At 35.8% G+C, this 16,584-nt stretch overlaps 1 protein-coding gene across 1 annotated transcript in view; it reads right to left on the bottom strand.

Annotated features, from left to right (window-relative positions):
• Nucleotides 1–16,584, bottom strand: part of LOC145687895 (solute carrier family 4 member 11-like) — a 560,150-nt gene that overhangs the window by 144,174 nt on the left and 399,392 nt on the right. The window contains exon 3 of the mRNA XM_081761438.1: nt 9,868–9,991. Within this exon, the coding sequence (XP_081617564.1) occupies nt 9,868–9,991 (124 nt within the window). The remainder of the gene's footprint in view (nt 1–9,867; nt 9,992–16,584) is intronic.

Genomic DNA, 16,584 nt, shown 5'->3' on the forward strand with positions numbered 1-16,584 from the left:
CAACGACAACCTTTTTGGGGTAAAAAAACTTTGTCCCAGGGTCCCCCGCAGGGTCCCAGACGGGGTCCAACTCAAAATTTTCAAATGGCAAGGGGGGTTAAGTGGCACATCATTTGAAAGCTGTTGTAAAATGAAAGAAAATGCAGCAGGTCTCGACTCTCTACAACAACCCTGTGCAAAATGGCGACGGGCCAAAGTGTAAACAAAAACTTGATTGAAAAGTCCATGGTCACCCCTATAAATCTGAAATGGTGAGACAAATGTGAAAACAGAAAAGGATGTGTGGTATTATTTTCAAAGTATAACGATTTAAGTGAAAACGTCTTGTCCCAGGGTTCCCACATGGTCCCAGGTGGGGTCCAACTAAAAAATTTCAAATGGCAAGAGAGGTAGGACATCGTTTGAAAGCTCTTGTTAAGTGAAAGAAGATGGAGCACGTCTCGACTTTCTACGACAACCCTGTCCAAAATTGCGGTGAGTCAAAATGTAAACAAATTGGAAAACAATCCAAGATGGCCGCTTAAAACCTATGTCGAAAGGATAAGCATACCAAACTGCTGAAGCTGGGAAAACAAATTTGGCATTAATGTTGATTAGTAAGTGACTAAAATATGCAAAATGTTCAAAAACGCGACATCTTGAGTTCAAAATGCCGCACTATGTATCTAACGCATATCCAGCTTACACCACTGGTGTTGGAGAAGTGAACGTTTATGGTTAATAGTCCACAAAATATCAAAGAGTATAATCTGTAATCCAATATGGCTGCCAGCGTGAAAAATGAGTTTGTATATAAACATGTTATTTCTTGGAATACTGTGACCAAGCCAACAAAGTTTGACGCAGTTCGATGTACTGAAATGACTTAAATATGTTTGGTACTACTTGCCAATCTTGCAAATGATTTTTTTTATTTGGTATTGTTTGAAGTATTGAGATCAAACCAACGAATGACATACAAATGTAACCATCACGAATAGGTTACAATAGAGCCCCCAACTTACTGGTGCAGCAAGTTCTTTCTGTATGAACTACGTATGACAAAATTTGAAAAATACCCGAAGGTATTCAGCCTTTTTTTTAACTATGAGTAGGAAGTCATAGTTGTGTGTTCATCGCATATTCGTTATATTCAAGTAAATAATGCCGAGACAACCGTGACGAACGTGCATTAAGAAGAAACCATATATATGTTGTTACCGAATGAAATAATAGTTGAAGTGAATCGAAATTCAATTGTTGTTTAATCTTCCTAGTATTTCTAAATACATAATAGAGAAAAATAGAGATTTAGAATTGTAATGTTATGAATGACAGGTTTTAAGCACCTTGGATTCAAGATGGCCATATTTTTCAATTAAGCTTTTATTTACATTTTGACCCGCCACAATTTTGGACAGGGTTGTCGTAGAAAGTCAAGACTTGCTCCATCTACTTTCATTTAACAGGATATTGCAAACGATGAGCTTCTTAACCTCTCTTGCCATTTGAAACTTTTTAGTTGGACCCCACCTGGGACCCTGTGGGTACCCTAGGACAAGACGTTTTCACTTAAATTGTTGTACTTTGAACATAATGCCAGACTCCCTTCCTATTTTCAAGTCTCACCATTTCCGATTTATAGGGGTGACCATGGACTTTTCAATTAAGTTTTTGTTTACATTTTGACCCTCCGTCATTTTGCGCAGGGTTGTTGTAGAGAGTCGAGACTTGCTGCATTTTCTTTCATTTTACAACAGCTTTCAAATGATGTGCCACTTAACCCCTCTTGCCATTTGAAAATTTTGAGTTGGACCCCGTCTGGGACCCTGCGGGGGACCCTGGGACAAAGTTTTTTACCCCAAAAAGGTTGTCGTTGAAAATGATGGGATACGTGTTGGTCGAGTTTTCCACTTACCCAACGGTTTCCGAACAAATGACTCGGTTCAAACTATTCTGCCATGTAATTTTTTTGTAGTTTTTACATTACAAAATATATTGTAACTCACGATATTCCTCCCGGTGGCACGTATAACTTTGGGATTCATCTAGTTATAACATTTCAAATGCAAACACAATTGTCTCGTTCGGATCTCAGCGGAGCCACTGCGTGACCCTTCCTTGTAAGACCAGAAAGAACATCATTTATTCAAATGTGAGATACGGAGTTGTGCATTTAAATTTTCATTTCAACCCAGCGAAGCGGGTAATATATGCTAGTATGGAATAAATCATTCACCCTGAGAAATACACAAGAGGTACTTTACTCTTGTACTTTTTTTTTCAGTGGATTTTGTGAAAAACGTCTCAGTCAATTATGTTCATATTTTTTTTTTAAATACATGTTTCATTAATATCTTCACAATTGACGACATGTCATTTCTCATGAAGCAATCAACAAGGATAGTCTACTCTTTTGGGGCTGAGTTCCTTTACGTACGTTTTTGTAAGAACGACTCAAAGGGTTTTATTTATATTTCATAAATAAATACTTCATTAATAACGTATAATGCTACTTAAAATATTTCATATTAAAATAATCCCAAGGGGTAATTTACTTTTGGGCATGAGTTTCCTTTGGTGGAAGCTTCCCACCAAAACGACTATAATTTTGTTTGTATCTCACTAATAAATGTTTCAGAGATATGAGGCGCCTAGTATCAAAATCCCAAAACGATAATTATGCCTGTTGTTCTGTATGGCTGCGAAACATGGTCACTTACTCTGAGGGAAGAACATAGACTAAAAGTATTTGAGAACAAGATCTTGAGACGAATATTCGGACCCAAGAGGAACGGGAATGGGGAATGGCGCAAACTTCATAACGAGGAACTACATAATTTATATGGTCTACCCAACATTGTTAGGGTGGTCAAGTCTAGGAGGCTTAGGTGGGCGGGTCATGTAACTAGAATGGAAGAAAGTAGAAACGCTTTCAAAGTCTTGACTGGAAGACCAATCGGAAAACGACCATTAGGAAGACCTAGGCGCAGATGGGAGGACAATATTAAGATGGATCTCGCAGAGATTGGAATCCAATGTAGAAACTGGATGCATTTAGCTAAGGATAGAAGTCAGTGGAGAGCTTTTGTGAACGCGGCATTGAACCTGCGGGTTCCATAGGCCATAGAGTTAGTTAGTTAGTTAGTTAGTATCAAAATCCGCCATATCTATGTTGCTTAGTTTCGAGTAATCTCGTAAAACGTTCAGTGAAGCTCCATATAAACGCGTACAAAGTCCCATATTTGAACTAGTTTATATTTTATACTTTTAGTAAGAAATAATAAGCTTTTAAACACATTTCAGTTTCCATGGAATACCTTTGGATCTAACATATAACAAGTGATATATAACTCAATTTTGGTTTTAGAAAAAAGACAGCGGCTGTTGATACTAGGCGCCTCATATAACTATAGTATAACGTAATTTAGTTTAAGAAATTAGAGCGAAAAAGTTTTAGTGCTGTGGCTCATACATTTTTATTAGTTCGTATGATCACTGTGTATTCCTCGTTGAAATGAAATGAAATCTTTGAGTTTTACGTCCCACAGTTATGCCGTGTAGGCGAAAGGAGAAGGTGATTATGAGAAATTAATGAAATGATGGAATGAAGAAAGTGGGAGGAAACAGGAGAACCCCGAGAAAACACATGAAGATGGTGTTTGTCGGCCACAAAGCTCACTTGACGTGAGCTGAGATCGAACCAGGGACTCCATGCACCAGAGGTAAACGCTCTACCACTGAGCCACCGCGGCCCCGTCTTCCTCGTTGGCTATTACCATACATGTCACAGTATGCGCAATCTTGTGTTTGATTCCAGATGCAAATCATTGAATAACAAGTTTTCTCATTGTATTTTATCATATACTATAAACATTCAGGTGAATTTTACAGCTTCGTTTTCAGCTATGTCCAAAATGATTGTCACATATCTATAACTATCTTCTTGCAAGAATATAATTAGATAATGATTTTGCAGGGTATTTTTAATACTGATACTATGTGTATAATAGGGAAATGTATATTTGTGGTGAATTTGATAGGAAAAGAATTATAAATACAAAAATAAGAACGAGTAAAACAAAATGTTGCTAAATGGAAAAAAAGTTTTATTTTCGTTTTATTGTTCTTATTTACTGCTCTTTTGACATGAAATTTGCCACAAACATGTCTTTGCCGATTATATACACACACACTAACATTATAAGAAATACCGGGCGAATTCATTATCAAATTATATTCCTACAACAACACATTTATAGACATGCGACAATAATTTTAAACATGAGTGTACCTGACAGAGAAAATGACCATGAATTCTGAAAATACTGTATGATCAACGTAATACCAAAGTGGTTTGAGGTTACTTGTCCCACGAGGCCAATACTATTTCTTCTTACTTTTGGCACGATTATGGATAGTTATATCACATTTTTGTCGCGATATTTTGTTTCTCCCGAAAATGTACCAATGGGAGCCGAGCACCATATGTGATGCTCATGGCCTCTGTCAGTAATGTGTGACAATGAGCATCATATATGATGCTCAAGAACCTGGATAGGTTAGTAATTTGTGATATCAAACATGGGCATCATGTATGGTGCTTATGGCCCCACAGAAAATAAGGTGAACACCACATATTATGCTCATGGCAGTCAACCTGTTAATATTTGTTTGAAGTAGTTAGGAAAAATTTAAATTAAACACTTACAACATAAGAATTCTACAATAATTTTGTCACAATTACATAAAGGCATTGGCTTCAATGACTACAGAAGCATTTGTAATACTTGTATGCTAGTGATACATATGGCGAATTTGGACATTTCTTCACCTATACTTTCTCAACAGTTCCATTTGTACTGTATTTATATGATTTTCTGAGTGTTCTAATGGGAAGTTAAACATTTTTTCTGCGCATAAAAAGTACCATATTCAGAGAACAGATTTTAAATTTTGTGAAATAATTAATTTAAACAGTAGTTAATTAATTAATGATCTTCTAGTTACCGGTGCACTATGAAATTACTTTCATTACCAAACCACTATTCGCTCTCAGTTAAGCGTGCAATAGATCAAATTATATTTTGTGTTGAATCATGTCTCAGATTTCTAGTTTCTCACGTGAACAAAGGCACATGATGTCGTGGGTGTGTCCAAGAATTTGATTGTGTAATGGTATCGCATTTCAAATTGCATATCCGAACTATATATAATACTACATGAACTGACATAAAATAAAGGGGTACTTCCGGTTGAAGCGGAAAGTTGATATTTGGCATGATTGTAGCTTTTCAAAACTAACCGACAGAAAAATTGCTAAAAAGTGAATACTTTTAATGTTTAGAGGGTCTAAAGAAGGATGAAGAAATTCCCCATGCTATTTAAATTGACCTTTTTTTTTTTACCTATAATTTCATATTTTATGTACTTGGAATTGGAATAAAAACTTGAAATTCGGTATACATGTACATTTTCATTAGCGTTACCTATGTAAATCACCAAAGATAAAAAATTCTAAATTTGGAGTGGTTTTATGGGGAACTGAAAAATCTTTCCCATGTTATATGGAATATCTACAGCCCAAAATGTTTAGGCACTTTCGGCAGGATCAGAACGATGCAATTTAGCATGATTGTAACCTTACAGTTCTAACCCACAGGCAAATTGCTGAAAGTGGATATTTTTAGTTTTTAAGGGGTCTAAAGGACATATGAAGAAATTCTCATGTTATTTAAATGGGCGTTTTCTTGGAATACAAAATCTTGACATAAGAAAAGAGACTTGAAATTTGATAGAATTATGCGTTTAAGAGGTACGAGACCATAGGCCGAGCAAACGAAGGGTCTGGGGGCGAAGGTTTGTCAGGTGTGAAACTAAAATAGTTTAGAAGGTCGTGGGGTGTCACTCTGACTTCAGATCGACACTTTGTTTAATCGACTCCGTTTTACATATGAAACAATTACGCAAACGGAGAAATTCTCAATCACAAGCGTGTTTGAATTACGAGCGTTAAAAGTTTAAAATTGAACAGATTTTGCAAAAATTTGAAGCAACTATTTTTTTGAAACATACTTTTGGTATCGACAAATTTTTAGTATCGACGGGGGGGATTGAGTACCCAGCAGAGTGGTGAGGTCAAAATGTACGCATTTCGCAAGATAGGACACTTATTAGGGAGGAGAGGAAGGGTAATAGCGTCTTACAACTTCCAAATTGACTTCTGTGTGGTACACCTGGTCGATAAGCTAATAAAACGTATTTGCTACCCCTATTCGACTATATTGCCATTCAAATGTCACTTTCCTATGTGGACACTTTCAAATTGAACAATGGCATTTGTCTCCGGAACGCTTGGCCGAGGAACCAACGTGAACGGGACTCCGAACCCAGTTTGTCTCTGCTTATGCATTGTGGAAGAGTGGAAGACGGTGTTTCAATATCTCATCGCTAGCAATTTTTTAAAAAATCAACGGATTTTAGTGGAAATTGTTTTTAAAGAGTGGCTAGATTTCAGGGAATATTTTACGGTACTCATCGATAAATATGACTAAAAAAGAATCGGTTAGAGATGACGTATGAAAAACTTCGGTTTTGTCCAGAATAAAAGACACTTTGTTCGCAGTCTTGAGCGCACATTCCCGCTAAGCATTTTTTTAAAAAAAAGTTTTCTGCCTGTTTTGTCGCTGGATATCTTTAAATATTCTCTGAAGTTTGACAAATATTCTCCCATAATCGGCACGTCAATTCGCTGAAAACTTTTTCTTTTTCTTCTCTCTCTCTCTCTTTTTTAAAGCATGGCAAGCGATTGTGTAGTGAAACACCGTCTTCCGCAATGCATAAGCATAGGCCGACAGAGTTTGGAAACCCGCTTAGGATATTTCTGCGATCTGTTTGAAGCGCCAATTTCGCTCGATTGATTATACATGAAATTTCGATGGTGTAAACTGATATATTTACTGTCAGTGCAGCCTGTGGAGGATAATTTATTTGGTTTATCTTCATTTTAACAATAAACTGATTTTTATTTTGCACATATGATACTATGTTGCAGTGTGCAAAGTGCCAAATTCTTGATAGACAGCTGATCCGGCAAAACAACACATTAGTGACAGAGCCTTTTTAGAAAATATTAGCCAAAATTCTACCTACAGAATGCAAGAACATCACAATATAGGTTATCACAAGATTAATTATGAATAATATGACGTTCTTAATTGAATTTCGCACGCCTGGCAAAGCGTTTCGGGAATAAATGGTATTGTTCAATTTGAACATGGTCACACAGGAAACTGATATTTGAGTGACACTACAGTAGAATAGGGGTAGCAAATACATTTTATTAGCTTATCGACTCGGTGTGCTAAACAAAAGTCAATTTGCAAGTTATAAGACACTATTACCCTTCACTTTCTCCTCAATAAGTGCTTGCAAACTGAGGATGTTTTGACTTCATCACTGTGCTGGGCATTTAAGAAAATCCCTCGATACCAAAAACGAAGCGCCTATCTCAAGAAATGATTACTTCCAAGTTTTTGCAAAAACTATTCAATTTTGAACTTTTAACGCTCGTAATTCAAAGACGCTTCCGATCGAGGAGTTCTCCGTTTGCCTAATTGTTCCATATGTAAAAAAAAACGAGTCGATTGAGCATAGTATCAATATGAAGTCAGAGTAATACCTCGCGACCTTCCCTAGTTAATAATTTTCAACTGGGTACACTGTGATGGCAATATATTGGTAATCCTATTCTGAGTAAACCACACGAGAGAACAAGGAGCAGATACAAACCGGCGTTGATAAATCGAGTAGCAATTAAAAAAAAAGTGGCGTAGTCGATGGTTTTGTAGATACCCTACTCGTGGATGCTTGACTAATCGAACACTGCCAACACTTGTTTCATTCCATTCCCCTACTTTGTCCACCTTGCTTTCTTTGATTTAACCGTTCTTCCTGTCGTTTCTCTGACCCTAAATACGTTCTCGTACGGGATATATCAGCCAATGAGAAATGACTGTTCTAATTGAACTGTTGAAAATTTACTTAGGGAAGAATTTGATTCCTTGGTGAACAAATTTCCCCCCACAGCACTCTGCAAATTGTCCCTTGGTTTTTTATTCAAGTATCTCCTCAATAACTTTACAATACCCGGTCAACAATGAAAATTCTGTGCACAACATGAAATCGAAACTAATGACTACTCTTATTAACCGTTTGAATAATAGGTACGAGACTGTTCACAAAAGTCCCCCGCCTGACACTCAAATATCGTGCCACTGATAATAAGCTGTCCATGGTATATAGTGCCATCTATGGAAAAAATAATGTATCAGTTGCAACTACCTAGCTGCGCCAGTTCGTTTGAGGCAGTCATTTTAATCAGTTGTGCGTTGAGTTCGCATACTGCATGACAATGCTACCAGTTCACACGGACTGTAGTTGCCGAAGCCATAGTGAAAGACCGTGGGATCGAGAAACTGTACTCACCCTACAGCCGAGATTTACTATGGCAGCCTTGGCAGCAACAAACGTGGATTGAAACATTGTTATGTAGCATGTATACTCAACGCAGAGGAACTGAGTCAAATGACTACCTCCAACTAATTGACGCAGCTAAACAGTTGCAACTGACACATTATATCTTCCATACATCTCACTGTATGCTAGGGTTACCAACTGGCCGGTTCTTGACCGGCCTGGCCAGAAAATTTTGCTATTATTTTGATTAAATCCGGTGACCGGACAAACTTCTTACCAGTCCCTTTATAATCGTTTTTTTCAAATTTGTATCTAGTTCGAAGAAATTCCATCTACTTCGAAGCATAGATTTAAGAAGTAACTTTTATTGTGTAAATCCAAACTATCTTCTTTCACCATCATCTGTCTAGATAATTTTAAAGAGAGGACAGGGACTGTATCAGGTTGAATTTGAAATTATCATATAAGGAATTCTACATATTTATTGATTGTGAAAAAGGTCTTAAAGCAATTTCCTGTAGATGAAGTACAAGTTTAAAGAACAAATTTCGTTTTCCAAATCGAAAATTGTTACGTAAGGATTAATATACTTTTCTTCATCTGTTTCGATAATTTTAAAGAAGTGGCAGTTACTGGTAAATGCAATAAAATTATCAATGCCGATTTCAGTTTCTCATTTATAGAACAATGCATCTATTAAGCTTATTAGTGAATGTACTAAGGATATGCAGATCACAGGTGCTAATGCACTTTTGTTCACGATAGTACATTTTCTTCCCATGAATGGATCTGAACAGAGATACTTCACACTTAGACCTATATCACAGCGGATTTTGAAGGGGTACCGTTTTTTTATTTTCCAGAGCTGGCAACCCTAAAAGCGTAAGACCGGGAACTTTTGGAAATATCCCTAGCTACATAGAAATTACAAGATTATGTCTTCGCATGAGAACCAGAGGAACGTAACTCCAAAAATGCAGTTTTTATTTTCTTCATGTTTGGACATAATTTTGAAAGCCCCACTTGCTGTAAATGAAACGTAACGTCATCTCTTCTCCTTGTCGATCATCTGTTGTAATGTAGTTCAATTACCATCTTACTAAAAGCACATCTTTCTAAGAAAATAATATTTTTGTCCTCTCGCCTGTAAACCTACGAAAATGGAGTTACGTTTATCTGGTTCTCATGCGACGATGTGTTCGTACCAAATTTGAAATTGTTTCGTTTATACACAAGAGACATGAATGTGATATTAAAGGAGAAAAAATAATCTGAAAAGTATATATATATATATAACGAAAACTAAAATCGTATTAGACCGAAACCCAATTACTATAACTTAATCTAACAATATCATTTCTAAACTTTGAATGGTCAACTACTTCAGAGAATTTGAAAACGTAAACTTACTTCTTTACTTGGACAAAGAACTAGAACAAAGAGCTTAACTTCGTGACTTGTGCTACCAAAATTCGCAGGGTGCTTCAGTCTCGCAATTGCAACGTGTCTACGCTGCAACGTAGGTAGATTACACCTGAAAAGAAGAGAAAATGTTACTAATACCTGACATTTCTTCATGGAACGTCACAATGTGAGGAATGTGCAGTTTTACAAGAACAGAAAAACATCCCTAGCCACTTATTTACAAGGCTTTGGCTTCTCCTATAGTGAAATACTGTTTGTCTATTTGGCATATGGCTGTTCTACACATCTTTCCAAGCTAGACACTGTTCCCAAATTCATTTTATCTATTGTTTGTCACAAATTTGCTTAGCTGCGTAGGTCAGGTAAAGAAACTATCGTGAGAACACTTAATATAGTACTATACAGAAATCAACGCAGAGCTCTTTCGTGGCTAAGTGGTTAGCGTATGCGCCTTGGGCTGTGGAGACCCGGGTTCGATTCCCGGCGGGAGCTCATGTGGTTTGGATTCCACATTAACCAGTGGGATTCCGTCTCATATAGCCTCGCTGTTGAAAGGGACGTTAAACTAAAGATCTATTCAATCAACTCAGAAATCAACGCAAAAAACTGATATTTGAGGCGCCTCGTATCAAAATCACCCACATGCATTTCGTTTAGTTTCGAATAATCTCGTAAAACGTACAATGAAGCTCCATATACACTCGTACAAAGTCTCATATTTGAACCAGTTTTTTAGGATGAAATATTAAACTTTTAAACAAAATTTTGTTTCCATGGAATTCCTTTAGATCAAACATATAACAAGCGATTTATAACTCAATTTCGGTTTTTTAAAAAATGGATTTGGCGGTAATATGCAAAATTGAAAATGACTATGTTTGTGACCTTTTAACTCTAGAACCACCTGACTTACGTCGATTAAATTTTCAGCATAGATGAAGTTGGGGCCTGCAATAGTTTTTATCATTTCACTTTGGCGGTAGAACCCAGAGGAGAGGGGAAGAGGGAAGATATATAAAAATAAATAAAACTTAATAACTCTTGAACCACCCAACCGATCTCGATGAAATTTTCAACATAGATGAAATTTGGAACTGGGATGGCTTTTATCGTTTCACTTTGATGGTGCAACTTAAGCGAGGAGGAGTGAAAATTTTTAAAAATGATCGAAAGTAACCGATGTTAGTGTCAAATCCATAGTTGTCGGGGTCACTCAAATGAATAGTGGCATTTCCAATGCCGTTTAAATCCAAATTCAGTCCCACAATTTGGGGAGGGAAAGTTATATATAAATGATCAAAAATTACTGATATTAGTGTCGAAACCATAGTTTTCGGGGTCTCTGAGATGAACAATGACACTTCCAATGCCGTTTAAATCCAAATTCAGCCCCCATTGCCGTTAAGTAAAAAATGAAACATATTCTCCCCGTGCGAAAAATGGGCTATCTGCTAGTTTCTATATAAAACAATAAATAGAAAATGAAACTCTTACTATTTACTTCCAAGACTTAATTTTAAGTACTCATTCATGCAACACGGATAGGAGGCTATTCTATGTTTAGTATTCTTGATTTCAAAACATTTGATATTTCAAATCAATCAAATCATGCTTATATCTTGTTGCGTACGTAAGGCAGACCATCAGTGTTGGGGTATAAACTTTCTGTCTTCAATTAAGAGTATTCTAGAGAAATAATTCTTCACTTGTTGGACTATTTTTCTGTTCGACTTTGACATGATTTTTTTTTTTTAGAATGACATTGATTGAGTTTTTCATACTGCAGAAGACATCTCACAAATTAATTTGAAAGCTTTCAAAGTATTTGGAACTAATACTGTATGGTCCGCAAAAATTCCGCCAACTTATAGGTGGTGTTTTGTCTGGACATTGTTTCGGTTTTTTAACTTTTAAGTAATGCACGGTGTGTCTATCTTCACAAAGTTGAAAAGTCAACCTGAACTCAGTGACGGTTCAGACATATGGATAAAATAGATACAGTATTACATATAATCGCTTGGCTACACTGAGAAAAACGTTGTAGGTAGCGTACTTAGAAAGGTAGATTGCATGCGTAATTCCTGTAGTTTTTGGACTTAACGTACAGCAGACGTATAACTGAAAACGTATGTTTTATAATATTTTACGCATAAGTGATCCATCTATACGTACTTTCCGTATGAAATAATGTAGGCGGTCAGGATCTCACAAACAAATGGACGTATCTAATATAAATAAAATAAAGAGTTTGTTTGTGTGTTTGTCTATCTGTTTCTCTGCGTGCGACCTGGGGACCAGAAGAGTGACCCGAGAATTATCAAATTTTGGTCACTGGTTCCTTGGTCTAGGCTCCAGACCAAGACGAAGCGTATTTTACAAAATTCGAACCAGGAGGGTCTCAGGGGGGGGGGCGTTTACCGGGTCATGTAAAAGTAGTAGAAAATGGCTTATGTTATTGTCGAATTCATAGTTTTCGTGGTCGCTGAAATCAATGGTGAAATTTCGATCGCATTCACCCCATTCGGCTTCCGACCAGGGATCACCGGCTCTGATACCGAGACATGTAAAAACAATCCAATATGACCGATATTTATGTCAAATCCATAGCTTTTGCGGTCGCTGAGATCATTGCTGACACTTCCATTAGCGATAACTTGCAACTTTACCTACCATTGTATGCGGGCCAGGGCTCATTTGCGGGTGGGGGTTACCGAGACATGTAAAAATAATCCAAAATGATCATTATTAGTGTCAAATCCATAGTTTTCGGGGTCGCTGAGGTCAATGGTGAAACTCAAGATCGCGTTTACTTTGAAATTTAGCCCCTATCAGCTAAAGAATTGTGGCCATAATAGAGGAGCCATCGAGACACGTAAAAATAATCCAAAATGACCTATATTAGTGTCAAATCCATAGTTTTCGCTGCCTCTGAGATGAATGGTGATACCCCCACAGGCATTGACTTCCACATACAGCCCCCATCGGCTGAATGCCAGAGGAGTGTTTTTTTAAATTCGGACCAGGGGGTCTCAGGGGGGCGTTTACTGGGATATGTAAAAGTAGTAGAAAATGACCGATATTTTTTTCGTTTTTCAGTTTGTTTATAGATATTTTATCTGACCCATGCGAAGAATGGGTATATTCAACTACTATAACATAGGGCTGAGGAATGTGACATAAGCACATGCATGTGATACAGGGAAAACTGTTAGATGTCAGATATCCTGCAACGGCATGATGTAACACCTAAGGGCAGTATGTATATAGCATATGGATAACGTATGCTCCATACTGTTTTCTGTAGTAAGCAAAAGGATTCCGAATATTTGTACAATATACCGCTGTCCGGAGAACGGATATTTCTCAGTGTAGGTTGACCACGGTTTGTCTTTGTTTCCATCTACGAAAATCACATTCTGTTCCTCCATTGGGACGTTATGTTGGTCAGCTTTCCATCCCATTATCTTAAATTAGGAAAACTAACATTATACAACCCCCATTGCCAAAAAAAAAAAAAAAAGTTCTTCATCGAGTTGATTAAGTCTTTGTGATAAGTTTACATTGCATTTACCAAACTTTTAATCTCAAATTAACCATTAAGCGACTTGCTCTTTTTCCTTCATTCTTGTTAAAAATAGCAAATAATGTTTTTTTTTTATTTTCGGAAATTTGACAACCAAAACTCTATCTTTGATAGTGCATAACGCGGGAATAAAAATTATACACACAAAAATATTCTTCAAGTGTGCTTAAAATCAAAATATCAATCTCTATGCAAACTTTGGTCAAAAGTATTTGAGTTCTCTAGTTGTTCGTACATTACATATAGGCTTGTGATTGACTTTTATAAAGAAACTAGCCTTTGGCTAGCTGGAGCTCTGCCCCCAGACTTCCACGTTTGCTCGGCTTACGGCCTTGTGCCTCTTAAGCTCACAATTCTACGGAATTTCAAGTTTCTTTTCCTATTTCAACTATCTACAAGGTAAGATTTTGTATCCCAAGAAAACGCCCATTTAAATAACATGGCAATTTCTTCACCCCCACTCAGACCCCTTAAAAACTAAAAATATTCACTTTTGGAAATTTTCCTGTAGATTAGTTCTTCTAATACCAAATTTCATCATTCTAATCCTGCCGGAAGTGCTTATACAATTTGGGGTGTAGATTACGTCACATATAAATAACATGGTAAAGATTTTTCAGTTCCCCACAAGGCCATTCCAAAGTTGAAAATTTTTATTTTTGGCGATTTACTTGGGTAACACTAACGAAAACGCACAAGCATACTGAATTTCAATTTTTTATTCCATTTCCAAGTACCTAAAATATGAGATTATAGGTATATAAACAGGTCCTTTTAAATGGGGAATTTCTTCTTCCCTCTTTAGACATCCTAAAAATTAAAAATATTCACGTTTTGGCAATTTTCCAAAGCTACAATCATGCGAAATTTCAACTTTCTACATAAACCGGAAGCACCCCTTTATTTTATATCAGTTGACGTAGTTTTATATATAGTTAGGAAATTAAATGATTGACAAAAAACTAAAAACTAAATGAAAATACCCGTCAAGCATCGATATTTAACCAATTATGGATAATTGAATAAATTGTTTTATGGATATTAAATTATCGCATAAACTTACTCGTTTATTTAAATAAATATTCCATTATTTTAATTAACATTTTTTTTCGAATATATTTATTCAAATACTCGAATTGTAATACATTCGAGGCTGGTATGGGACATATTAATTATAAACAGGATGGTTATAGACATTTATATTTTTTGTTAAAATTGTGATTTGTATGTATGAGATTGATAGACAGTAGTATCATACTAGTGAATAAGTTAAGATTGGACCAAGCGAAGGAAATAGATGAAACAAAATAAAATATAATAAATGAAAAATTAAATATTTTTTGATTCTTGAATTGCTTTCTTGTAAATCTGTATTTTTATACATATTTTTTGTGTTATTAAAAGCATTACATTTTGTCCGGAAGTGATCCGCTAATCATTAAAGCGTGTATCACCAATTAAACTGCGATTTAAAAATTGACCATTAAAGAGAAATTCATTAAACGCGTCACAGGACGTCATATTAAAAGCTATACAAAACAGTCGCTAATGATTTATCTTTCTTGTCCCCCTATGTCTCCCTCTGTCTCTGTTCAGTATGAACAAGTCTGAATGTTTAATGTTATATCCTGTGAATTATTCATTTGAACATAACAACGTTTTTTGATGAATTGTTAAAACGTAACACTCATTATTAATATGGAACAAACGTTTAAACTTGATAGAAATTCGTTCTAACTGATTCTGTCTTCTATGGTGTAGATTTTTCAGTAGAACAACAGCAATCATCCGTATTTACTGCAGCATCTTTATTGTTATATTTAAGTCGTACAAAGATAATGAATATTGTTCATGTTAAGATGATCATTATTATTTGATTTCTTTATTGTTATCAATCTTATTTGTATTTATAGTTCAATGTAGTCTACACTAGCACATGTTCTAGTGATTCCTTTTAGCCTTGATAAAATATACTTTAGTGGACTGACTGTGCTTGTGCAAGATGATGTTTAAGTGCTGGGAGAAGGGCATTCATGCTATAAAGAGAACAATGATATATTTGACAAAATAAAGACATAGTGACAGCAGAATGACATACTTGACAAAATAACAATATACTTGACAGATTAAATATATAGTGGAAAGAAAAATCTATTTGAAGAAACATACTCGAAAGAAGAAACATTAGTGATATAAGGACACACTTGGGTAAAGAAGAATATACTCGACAGAAGAAGGATACAGTTTGACGGAAGAAAGATATAGTGAAAAGAATGACCTGCTTGAAAACGAATTACATACATGAAACAAGAATAATATAGTGAGAGGAGAAAGATATTACTCGACGAAAGAAGTATATATATTAGCGGTATCTTCCCGTTCTGCCTAATTCCCGTTCTGCCTAAAGGCCCTCCAGTACTTTGTATAAAATATTTTAAATGACCCTTATCTTTAGACAGAATGGGAATTCCCGTTCTGACTAATTCCGGTTCTACTTAATCTTTGGAGACGGGAAATTCTGTGCAAGGAAGGATTTCTTCAAGGAACATTTTCTTTAGTAATTGTAACAGATTCTATGAGAAGAATAACTATTTCTTCAAGTTTTATCATAAATTTTAGATGTTATCCTACTTGTTGTTCTCGGAAAAATGACTATAATACAGTTCTGTTATTAGCAGTGTTATTTACATCTACTTTAGTAAAAATGAATGTATTTTTTTAAATACCTGCAGAGAAATGGAAAGTTGATTGACTCAGTTGCAAGAAAGCTGTTTTATAATGTAACTGAAACAAACATAAAACAAACTTAATTTGTCGTTTCACAACAACATTTTATTTAGTTTTCCCGTAGTTCATCTCCAACATGCTATGCCTTGCAATACGTAAGAGGTGCCACAGTTGACATCCTCAAGACATATTTGGCCACACATTAAACAAACAATGCAAGAGGATGCATAAGGTGGCTCTTATCTCTGATTATAATCATCTGACCTTTTGATTTTATTGAAACTCTACAAAAACATACAAGTATTTTAATATTTGATTTTGATATTTTATATTGCTGCTATTTACATTGATAGTATAAATATGAAAAATAAAGTATATATGATACCATTGCA

This window comes from Thermobia domestica, chromosome 6 (genome assembly GCF_964235325.1).
Source record: "Thermobia domestica chromosome 6, izTheDome1.hap1.1, whole genome shotgun sequence".
In the NCBI taxonomy this organism is placed as follows: domain Eukaryota; kingdom Metazoa; phylum Arthropoda; class Insecta; order Zygentoma; family Lepismatidae; genus Thermobia; species Thermobia domestica.